Raw genomic sequence first — 12,321 nt, 5'->3', positions numbered from 1 at the left:
TATCTTTGATCTTGCATTAATTTGTATGCTCAGAGTACTTTTCTTATTAACAATCTCAGAAGGCTTGCTCTTATGTCATTCCAATATCACTTACATAAACCAGGCAATACCAGTAAGATGCCTCTCTGGAGCATCCTACCACTTTTTACTTAATGGTTTCACAGAATCACAGTTAGGAGTTGGAAGGGACCTTTAAAAATCATCCAGTCCAACCCCTCTGATAGAGCAGGATCACCTAGAGCAGGTAACACAGGAATGCATCCAGGTGGGTTTTGAAAGTTTCCAGTGAAGGAGACTACACAACAGGGCAGCCTGTTCTGCTGCTCCATCACCCTCACAATGAAAAAGTTTTTCCTTATGTTTATGTGGAAACCCCAATGTTCCAGCTTGCACCTATTCTCCTTTACTTATTTACAACTGTTCATGTTACTTCAAGACCAGAAGAGATATCCAATACTTTACAGAATTATTGGCTTGCCTCATTTTGGCATTTCCTAATTCAGATTTGTTATATTTGTATACATATTTGTTACCTCTTACCTTGAAACAAATCATCAGTACATCCCACTGCCCAAAATCCCAGCCAAGTGAGGTAAGAAACAAACAAAACATCTCTCTGATAGTATTAACATTGTTTTCTTCTTTGTTAAGACTGTCTGAAATAGTGAAATTCACTCCACAATGCAACAATGTCTGCAGCACCAGCAGGTTTCCAGATTAGAAAGAAACATGTAATTTAAAGGAATTTATGTATCCTTGAATGATTCTTCAGACTGGTCGACTCCACACTGCGTGTCCAGCTACAGTTCACACAGAAGTTTTTACTTCCCCTGATTTCACTTCTCCAGTAGTAGAAACCTTAATGCCCACGTAAACTGTATATGGTGTATTGTGTCCTTGATCTTTCAGTAAAATGTTTCCAGTTCTACAAGACATAAAAACTAAGGCCTGACAGAATAGTTCTATGAATTTTGTCTATAAATATCAGGACCTGATACTGTGTTCCCTACAGATAGCTTTCTGGAGTATTTTGGATTTTACACATATACCCATCAGGAAATCTTTGAATGAAGAAAGGTGCCATAACATTCTTGAAGGCTGGACAAAATCTAGAACAATATTTATTTATTTGTGTATTGGTAACCTGTTAGCAGACACCTGTTATTTATAAACAGAATTAGTGAGGAAGTCCAGTATTAAAAAGAAACTTCCTGAGAAGTTAAAACGTGATCTACATTGATGGAGAATTCAGCATACTGTAATTTTATGACTTCAGTTTTACCAGGCTTTTGATAAGCTGCAGGGTTTTGTTTGGGGCTTTATTTGGTAATGCAAACTTACCTGTGAATTAAGGGGACAATCAGGCTGCAGTTATTAAAATTAATTGTTCATATTCAGCCATATCCCCTTGTAAACTACACCTACATGATTTGAATCAAACTAAAATCAGTTAATCCCTAGGACAAAAAAAACAAATCCAGCACCAGCTGAAAGATGAACACTGAAGTTTCTTCTGTGACCAGGTTCAAAAGAATTATTTGGGGGAAATTAAAATTTTAATTATGCCTGAAAACAGAGAACTCAATGTTAACTAAAGGTACTGATCTAAGCAGAATGCATATTAGCCACAGAGACTGTTTGATGACATTTGAAAACTATCTGACTCTGAACTTGCAAATCCTATTCTGCCTGAGACTTCTCTGGGCTTCATTTCATTGAATTACACTGAAGTCTTTTGTACCCTTGGGTTCTACAGTTCTTCTGCAATCAAGATTTCCCAGGAGTGCTGTAATCCAAACTAAAGATGAGAACTAGCCTTTTATTTTAGAAACCAAAATCAAAACAACAGCAAGAACTGAAACTTTGCTGTATTCCTGAATCCAGATGGAGTTTACTTAATAGTCTGAGAGAGTAAAAGCCCTGGAACAAGAATCACAAAACCATTGAACGAGAATATGTTATGCACATCAGAGAAACATATAGCCTGGCTTTTTGGGGCACTTAAGAGATGCAGGTTCAAATCCTTTTAGAGGAGACAATACAACAGAAAATTTACAGCCAAATAAAAAAAAAATTAATTATTGACATAGCCTAGCCCTGAAGAATAGTTGAGAACATGAATAATTTAGAAAGCACATCTGAAAGCATGCATTGTTTGAGAGCAGAGCTGAAAGCATGCTAACAGCAATAGTATGGTGACTAGAGGTGTGCTGGCCCACAACCACTCACTCAGTTGCTCTAAGAGGTCTATACCAGGCATGTGCAAGTCATGAGTGACTCAGGTAGAAGAAAACATACTGTGTAATGTGATGGAGGTTACCCTTGAAATCTGAAAGCACAACTTAAAGTGAACCTGCAAGACTCTTTACTTTCATAGTGTGGAAAAACCACCAGTTTTTGGGCTATACCAGTGATAAAGAAGAGGAATGAATGTGTTTGTCTACAGTACAACTGGTGGGTCAATTTAACATTTATGTTCCAGACACAGAATAGACGATCTCTAGATATTATATAGAAATTCTGTGTTGGGCTTTTAACATATTATTCCACCTTTATATGCTTTTATTTTACAGGAGACTATGTAGTCATGTCTGTTTACTTTAACCTGAGCAGGAGAATGGGTTATTTCACAATTCAGACCTACATTCCCTGCACACTTATTGTTGTGTTGTCCTGGGTCTCTTTCTGGATTAACAAGGATGCAGTTCCAGCCAGAACATCATTGGGTGAGTTGGGTTTTCTCCTGTTTTTTTCCAACTGTTAAGATGTTTAATTGACACCTCTGCATATCACCAGATTGTAAATATAAGAGGAGAGACAATTTCACAGTTGTTCCCCTCATTTAGAGGTATGTTGTCTTTTCCAAGGAATAACACAGCTTAGACTATATTTGTGTCTTTTCTTTTCTACTATGTCAGATCCTAACTCAAAGTATTGCAGGCTGTCTACAATAAAGACTTTTGCATCTTTTCTGATGACAGGAGTATTTTTTATAAAGAGAAAGGAGCTGGGGAATATTGCTGGATTAGAGGCAGGGATACATCAGTTTTATTTAATGTACTTCCATATCACAATGACTAGCAATACAAATTAAATAAATACCAAAAAGGAATCAATCATTCTATCTATCCATGTGCCAGAGTACCCTGACTTCTATTTTAGGGGCCAGCAATCAAATGTTGCCTTCAGGCCTGTGGTGGGTTAACGCCTATTCTGGAAAACAGGGTGGAGGGCTTGCGAGTGCTTAGCCCTCCCTGCAGGGCGTTTTCCCCCTGGGAAACTGAGTCTGTTCCACTCCCGCCTCCCTGCCCAGCTAGGGTGTGGTGGTAGTATCTAAAATCTTATACATGAAAACGTCACATGCAAATTAATCAGAATTAGGAATTTCCATGCATTTATCAAATGTTCCTCAAACTAAAAGGGAGACCGACTTAACCTTCTTGTGCAAAGCAGCTGTAGCTGCAAGAATTAGCTAAGGAGAAACATTAAACTACACATATTCTACTTCTGCATTAAATCCATGCAAGCGAGAATCATTTTAGTTTTTCCTTCTGCATTTTAAGTTCCTCACAGAACACTGGAGTGGAGAATGAGAGATGGCATTTTTATTCTAGATCTCCCATGAAAAAAAAATCCACAGAAATAGAAGACCAGTGGCTCCCATGGCAGAAACTTTTAAGCACTTTATGGCCTTTTTCAAATCCTATCTGAAAAAAAAGTTACAAAATCTGTTTTAAAGAAGTACAAAATTAATAAAGGCATTCAGCTGTTATTTTATATTTTACTAGATATACAAAAAGGACCAGTACCTCTACTGAGAATTAGTCTATTTGTAGAACTGAGCAGGTAAAATCAGTGGCATGAAATTTGTCCTATAAAGTGTGATGGATTTTAACTGCTCTGTTGCATTCTTCAGTTCTGGAAAGGAGAGGAGATGGTGAGGTATGTCACAGTACTTCTTAGTTATGTACTATGGTCATTTATGAAGGCCAGAAGAGAGAAAGCTGGCACAGAGAGAAATTGGAGCTCAATTGTAAGGAGCCCTGAGAGACCTTCCCTTACATCTTTGTGTGTAAGAAATCACTTAAATACTGAACAGTCAATAATTTGGTTTGGCCTCGCAGCTTTTACATACAACTAAAATGCATTTAAGCAAAGAAACAGTTTTCTTTATGTAGCATACATAGAAATCTCCATATGTTTTGTCCTGTTGGACTATATGCTTTCTTAAGAATTTTCATTAATTTCTACCTCATGGAATGTCTGCCATTTAATTGTGTCTCTTAAACAATATCATTACCCTGTAACTGAAAATAAAGCAAAACTTATCAACAGAAGAAGTAGGAGATTGGTCATGAGGTTACTCTGAAGAATGGAGTAAAGTGATTTTTATTCTTCACCATGATTTTCTTACTCTGACACAAGTTCTCTTCTCTCTTGCTCTGTTTAAAGGTTTGAACTCACAAATAAAAATAAAGGCCCCCATAAATAAACTACAAAACTAAATTAAACTTTGTAGAATCAGAATTCATCTAATTAAAGTATTCTGCAGAGCAGCATGTGCAATGACCATGGGGAAAACAATTCATACTCTGTGTTAATCCCTAAAGCTCTTATTGAATCCATATTTCACTGCTGGGATGTGCTGTTTATTATCTTTGCTGTATGTTTGAAATCCAGGTGTATTTCAGAACCGGTCAGAGAGAGAGATAGCTGGCAAAATCAGTTTGTTATTTGAATTAGTATTTCTGTTCTTTTCTCTCTGTCTACCAGGTATTACAACTGTCCTGACAATGACCACACTAAGTACAATTGCTCGTAAATCTCTTCCCAAAGTCTCCTACGTGACAGCAATGGATCTTTTTGTGTCAGTCTGCTTTATTTTTGTTTTCTCTGCACTGGTGGAATATGGAACTTTGCACTACTTTGTCAGCAACAGAAAGCCAAGCAAGGATAAAGACAAAAAGAAGAAAAATCCAGTATGTATCTTCTTACCAGCAAGGTCTGAAATTCAATTAGGGTCTCTTAGAGAGTGTTTAAATCTCTTTTCATGCTTGTACTTTCTTTTCAGACTTTGCTACTGCACTCATTCTCTTCCTCTGTATTAACAGAAATGCAAACATTCACCGTGGGAATGAAAAGATCATATATTATAGTTGTCTGGATGCCAGCAAAAGTAATTTGTTCAAATAAGAATCCTGTCAACCAAAGTGTTATGTAAATCACAACAATCACCAAAATAATTATTTATGCTATAGAGTGAGCTCTTGCTGTGAGTTTTATGGAAGACCTGTCAGTTTTTCTGTCTTAGCTTTAGCAGTATTCTCTGCCACTAATTTATGTCTATATTCTTGACATAACTCTGTTTTACTTATTATCAGGACTACAGTTAAACTTTTCTATTCAATCTACAGAGTGTGCTTTTCCTAATTTCCCCTTAAGCATCTGTTTCCTTTTCATTGTTTCCTTATCTTCTTTTTCTTGTATTTCTTATGTCCTTTATCTATTACTCTTCTTTAGAAAGTGATTTGGCTAGCAGTTTATAATGTTACTTATGGATACATGTTACACAATAATTCAAAAATTCATATACAAGCCACAATTTAAAAACAAACAAACAAACAAAAAACCCAATACAACTGGAAATATCATTAATAGCAGTTTGGAGGTCTGCCCAGATAGGGAAAAGCTTTGTTGTTTATTTTGTCCTGGACAGATGTATCCTTGCCTTTCGCAACTGTGATAAAAAGTCTCTTGTCTAGAATTTCTGAGGTGAAAAGAATTCGTGTAAAAACCTAGAGGGAAGGGTAGCCTAATTATCTTAAAAACAAACGAAACCCAAAGAAGAATAGTTGTGAAGTGGTTTATAATAATAGGAAGCATTTTCAAGTCCATTTCAGGCATCTAGGAATCAATTACATGACTTGGATTTGCTCCGCTAAAATCCTCAAGGACTTTTGAAGATGTTCTCTTTTGGTTCTAACATACAGCAGAAAACAAATACAAAAAATATAGTAAAGAATCTCTTATTCCTCATTATTGCTATAATTTCTGCTTTAAAATCTGTTGAGAACTCTAAAAAAAATATAAAAGAAATAGGTATCTTCAGTAGATAAGCAGACAGAAAAACAACTGTAAGAATACAGAGGAAGAATTCTTACTTAGCTTCAGCTATGCTGAAGTTGGACTTGATTATAGGCCTCTCTATTGGTCAAAATGGAAAGAGGCACTCTAGGGAGTGATGTGTCCTGTTTTAGTCAGAAATAAAAGGCCATCTGCGGACACCACCCGTGTCTTTCACAGATAAATAAAGGAGTAAAGGTTAACTATATCAACTTTAGTTGTCTCACTTAAAGACATCCACATCAGAGCAGATTGTTTGTTCTTTGCATCACTTGACTGTGAGCATCTGGGGACAAACAGAAATATAGATGATTGCCTAGATCCTAATCACAGAACCTATAAAACATCAGAGTTTTCAGGACCTACTCTGCAGGTAAAATGATTTTTTTAAATTTTTTTTTTTTTTTTCCTGAAGGTGTTTTTACAAACTGGGAATGGTCTCTTTCAAAACATTTCAACACAAAAGACAAGAATCCCCTGGGAATATGAAATCTAAATTGAGTTTGATATCTTATATCCTTGTCTCAGATTAGTTAGAAGACAGTGACAAGTAAGAAATGTGGGGGGTTTATATTACAGATACTTGTTTAAGTAACGCTTATCCCAACCTTTCTATAAATTTAGTTCTTTTTGACTTACTATGTTTTAGAAACATATCTTTAATTTACATTATTTTTGTCTCTTTCTTTCTTCCTTTCTTTAATTTAAAACAAAATCCTCTGATTCTCTTTTCTGTCTACAAAATGAAAGCTTCTTCGGATGTTTTCCTTCAAGGTATAATGTTTTTTGGAATGGAAATTCACTGCATGCGACTGCTGAATTTAACTATTAGAGCTTATAGGAGAGTGGTGCTTTGTTGGGTTTAGTTGTTTGTTGTTTTTTCTTAATGAGACATCTAAGCATTCTACTCGAGATAATGTCTGAATTAAGTAGAATTGTTATATATTTTGAAACTAGAGTTGATTCAGCAGCCCAAATAATGATTCACTATGGTTCTGAACTTGCCTAAGTTCAAGAGTGAACAACATTATTGGATCACATGAATTAAGAAAGTTTAGGCATTTCTTCTCCTCTCTTTCTTAATTTGCCATGGGATCCGATAGTATTAGAAACCTGCAATACACCCTTTTACAACTCAACTCTAACCTTGCCATTTTAACCCCTGCAATTTAACTTCAGATTATAAACCCAAATCTGTTCTAAGGTCGACCTGAACAAAATTCAGTGTCATCTTCAATTACTCAAATGCTGTTCCTTATGCAAAAAAAAAAAAAAAAAAGTCAGAGTTTTGAAAGGGTTTTAGATGCACATGTATTTTTAATGCTCTCACTGGATCAAAACACTCTTAGCAAATTAGAAAGTGTATCTAGCTATGTTCTGTATTTAAACTCTATTTTCATTCAGAAATGCAGAGATTTCATCTAGAAAAAAAACCCAAACAAAAAACCAAAACAACAAACACAAAACAAAACATAAAAAAACCAACAAAAATCATAGTAAAAAACACAGTTAATAAAAACAAGAAGTTGACATATAGAATGAAATTATTGCTATTTTACCCTGATATCTATCAGTGGGAAATTTCATCATTCTACTGTTCACCAAGTGCTCACATGTATTTTAACTGCTTTATTTGCTCAACTTGTTCCAAATATATAGGTAGATACATGTACAGCTACTACAAAAAATTTGGAACATGTTGAACCTTCCAGCTGGAGAATCTTGTATTCTTCTAACCTCGTTCAAATTACTCAGTTCTTGCCTTTTATTCCTATACATCTATCTGCTCCTCTCTCAAGACAAATCAGGTCTATATTAAAATCCTGCATTTCAAATTGAACACAAACTTCCCTCAGATACCAAGCAGTGATGTAAATTACAAAATACACATACAAAAAAAAATAAATTAAAAATGCCACCAATTACTTTCCTGAATGTTTCTTTTAACCTCCAAGGTTTTCTGGTTTGGCTCTAGAGCTAATTGTCCACAGCTGTTACTTTTCTATTGATTTATGCTGCTTTCCTGTAAAGTTAAAGTGTATGATGCAACGGATTTTAATAAGTTCAAGGTAATATTACCATTAGAACTCCTCAGCAATTTCCCATGTGCCCCACACAGAACCATCACTCACATGTTGCCCATTAGTCTCTATCTCCCTGTTGGTCTGCTGGTAATAACAGTCTCTCCCTCCTACCATCTTTTTTTCTTTTTTTTGCCACTCCACCTTAGGCACCTACAATTGACATCCGACCTCGATCAGCTACTATTCAAATGAACAATGCTACACACCTCCAAGAAAGGGATGAAGAATATGGGTATGAATGTCTTGATGGCAAGGACTGTGCCAGTTTTTTTTGCTGCTTTGAGGATTGTCGAACGGGAGCATGGAGGCACGGAAGAATACATATCCGCATTGCCAAAATGGACTCCTATGCCCGCATCTTCTTCCCAACTGCCTTCTGTTTGTTTAACCTGGTGTATTGGGTATCATATCTTTACCTTTAAAAGTAGAAGGAAATCAGTGATATGAGCCTTACTCACTGAATTTCTTAGAGAGATGGTTACCTACCACTTGAAGAATTAAATATGCGCTTTATAGTGGTCTGAATTCTTTAGTGCCATAACCCAGTAAATATCAATCGTATCATCTGTCCAAAAATTGCCATCAGGTCATTGTGAATTAAATGTCCATTCAACATGCCAAAATAATTTGAAATAGAAATTGCATAAATAGGTAATATGCAGCTATACCTGCTGGAATAGAAAGAAAAAGAGCAGATAGGGCAAGGAAAGCATGGCAACGTCCCTTAATAGTTGGCACTGCTGTTTCAAACAGGAGTGAGAGAGGGGAAATTTCCCAGGTAAAGTGCTATACAGTTTGTTAAGACTGGCTATAATTACAATATGGCTTTATTCTCTGTGGGGTTTTTCTTTTTTGGAAGAGTCATCTTTCACTTTGAATAGGTATTATTAAACTAGGAAAGTTAACTTCTACTCCCACCAAAATAAAAATAGACATCTCCCTTTGCCATCCCTTTAAGAGCACATGTACAATGCTGTAAATATTTCAATACCTTGTAGTACATAAAGTTTAGTGCATGCATCTTTTGGGGGCCAAAATAAATGAAACAAAGGTACCATGAAGTTTTGTCTTTTATTTTGTGTCTCTGGATGTGCTATTGTAATTGAAATGTGGACAATTATTTTTTTTTTTCCTTGAAAAATTACCCCTTTCCCTCAATGCATGGAAGATCCAAGCAGAGAGCACTTTCATGTAAGACATTAGAGAAGCCTTAAGGATTCAAATAAATAACATGTAGACAAATCTGTATGGCCAATATAATAGCTCATAAGGTATACTGTATGTGTCTGCTGCAGGTGTAACCTTCATTTCCCATTGACAATGTTGCTATATTTCAACTGAATTTCCAGTAATTATACATTGCAAGATCAGTTTCCATGCACTTTTATTGTTCTTTTCCCATGTGTTTGTGGGTTGTTCATTTGTTTACTCTTAATTCAGTTCAGGACATAGCTATTCTTCTAGATATTATTTTCACATATGAGCTTCAAGTTCATTTTGAAACATTAGATTTTGTATTATATATACACATCCTATTCTCTGCTCACTCATGTCCTGGATCAGCAATGGTTGTTGTCAGTGCTGCTTTTCACTCAGTGAGTACCTTTACTAAAACAAACCTTTACCATGGCTAGCACACAGTTTCTAGACAGCCTTGAAAATAAAAGAGGACAAATGGTGTCTTGACAACTAAATCACACGTATGCAGTTCATCTGTATTTAAAACCTCCAACCCACCTGGGTGAATCTTGAAAACCATCTATCCACTGGTTTTCAGGACCTGTATGATGCTCAATTATGCAACCTCAAGCACATGTAAATATGATTGACCTTTTTTCTTTTTTTTGTTTCTTTTGTTTTTTTTTTAATTTTTCAAAGATGTAAAATGTCACCTCCAGGAGGAAAGTGAGCTGGCAGACTGAAAAGGGAGATATATACATATATATATATATAAAACGTATCCCTACAGAATTATTAATAGCTGAAATGGAGGAAAAGGAAAGTTTTCCAATGTTTGTATAGTTTTGGAAATATAAATGTATAAAAAAAAAAGGACTAAATCTTGTTCATCAATTGCTCCTTGTCCAATGTATTTGAAAACATTTTAATAAAGGAATTGCACACACCTGTGACTTTTTCAATAAAACTGCTGCACTCAACTCCAGTTGTCTTGGGATCCGTTTGTTACGGGCACGCTTCAAGGACTAGGCTGCTTGACTGGTTTGATTCATCAGCTGCCTAAAGCCAAGTGATTATAAACCTTATAATCCTCTTCATTGCCTCGTTTTGCAGTCAGATGGTTGACCCCCACAAGTTTCAAGGATGGAGACTAAATCTTTCAAACTGTTTTGGAGATTAATTTGTCTTAAATAATTTTTTTTTAAAACTGAACAGGCAGCATCCTAATGAAGAGAGATAACCTTTATCTACTTAGAGAGTGTCTCTACTCACTGAATAAGTGTCAATCATTTCACATGGAAATGTACGTTGTCTTTTTTCCTCTTCCCCCCGCCCACTGGTCAGCGATTTAACAGCTTTCTGACGGCTCCTTGCAGGTAGTAAAAGTGGCTGAACTTATACATTAAAGGGTTTGGGTTTTATCTGGACCTTTTCCCTGCTACCAAATAGGTCCTAGAGAGATCATTATGAATCTCAGTCCAAACCAGCACTTTAATTCCTTCAGTTTAAGTTCATTTCAGTTAACACATTTAATCTAATTTTTTTTCTGAAGTTCTGTAAAATTAAGGATTCAGTGACACCAAGGATGTTACCCCAGTTCGATCACCAGATTACACATGCCTGCAGAAAACCAGAACTCACTAAACAATCAGATGCAATAATGAGGAACAATTGGCTCACTGCTAGTTGGTCTTCTCCTTCCAGCAATGGAAGAGTTCACTTAAAGACTGATACAGCTCCATCTCAATAATGCAAACCACACAAAATAGAAATGCATGCCACATCTGCTGTTAAGGAGTTTGAGTGAACTTTTCTCCCCATATAACACTACACAAAGTAAAGGAAATAAGCCCTTAATCAGTTGTTACCTGACACCTTGGCCTCTGCCACACTTATTTAGGTAATTTGTCATTTCCTCCTGGGGAAAATAGATGAGATTCAAAAGGATAGCTCATGGAAAAATGTAATTGCTAGTGAGAATATGACACCAAAGCACAGTCAATACTAACTAAAAAAATCTTGTGTTCCTCTGACTAGAGCTATTCAGCTCAGAATCAAAAAATGACCTTTGTATTGTAAAGCCAGACTGCCACCACAGCAAACAAAAGAGCAAGTGGAATAGTGTTCTGGTGTGATGAGGGCTATTATTCAGAATAAAATTGCTCAGAAACCAGTCTGTATAGATATATTCACACATACATATTATATGATATAAAATATTACATTTATGTATGTGTTATTAACTCTCCCAGTTACACTCTGGAGAAGAAATTAAATCCCAATACAACAAACTTGCTAAAATGTTTTCAAGCTCATGACACTGCAGACAGCTATTACTGCTCTGGGATATGTGTGAGGATGTTCAGATAGTCATTAAGAGTTTTGCCAAGTATACACTAGTGGCACAATTATTTGTTTGCTATTTATATTCCAAGAGTATGTAGATGTCCTGCCCAAGACAAGGCATTGTTTTCCTAGGGATTGTATGCTACACACATATCAAAGCAGAACACCCTCAAAGCATTTATAAATCTTTATGCCTTAATAACATTTACAAACCCTCGTTTGTAAATAAAGAGCCAGTATTCAGAGGGAGAATGTGACTTAAAATTTCTCTCCTATTTTCAATGTTAGTAGCCGCAAAAGACTGTACACAATTGTACACAAAAGCTCCTGAAGGTACAGTTTCCAGAACAGATTATACATATAAAGGAAACAAAGAGGCAAGTGGTATTTTTTTGAATGCACTCATTTCTACCTCATTTTGCCACATACACATAAACCCATCTAACACAAATAGATTAGTCAAATACACTGTGTCAGTTGCAATGACACTGCTACAGCAGCAAATACTGGCAGTGAATATTGGAACACAGGTGCTTCCATATAAACACAAGGAAAAAATTCTTCATTTCAAGGGTGGCAGAGCACTAGA

At 35.9% G+C, this 12,321-nt stretch overlaps 1 protein-coding gene across 2 annotated transcripts in view; it reads left to right on the top strand.

The window, feature by feature from the left end:
• GABRG2 (gamma-aminobutyric acid type A receptor subunit gamma2) overlaps positions 1 to 10,056 on the top strand; it is a 64,852-nt gene extending 54,796 nt beyond the window's left edge. The window contains exons 7-10 of one of the 2 annotated variants that reach the window (XM_009902319.2): positions 2,574 to 2,726; positions 4,774 to 4,979; positions 6,874 to 6,897; positions 8,354 to 10,056. In XM_009902319.2, the coding sequence (XP_009900621.2) occupies positions 2,574 to 2,726; positions 4,774 to 4,979; positions 6,874 to 6,897; positions 8,354 to 8,629 (659 nt within the window). In that variant the 3' untranslated portion in view covers positions 8,630 to 10,056. The remainder of the gene's footprint in view (positions 1 to 2,573; positions 2,727 to 4,773; positions 4,980 to 6,873; positions 6,898 to 8,353) is intronic. The other variant, XM_054168331.1, reaches the window with a different exon arrangement.
• The last annotated feature ends 2,265 nt before the right edge of the window (positions 10,057 to 12,321 follow it).

This window comes from Dryobates pubescens, chromosome 16 (assembly GCF_014839835.1).
Source record: "Dryobates pubescens isolate bDryPub1 chromosome 16, bDryPub1.pri, whole genome shotgun sequence".
Lineage (NCBI taxonomy): Eukaryota > Metazoa > Chordata > Aves > Piciformes > Picidae > Dryobates > Dryobates pubescens.
Note: the sequence above shows the minus strand (reverse complement) of the source record. Positions and strands in the feature narration are given on the sequence as shown.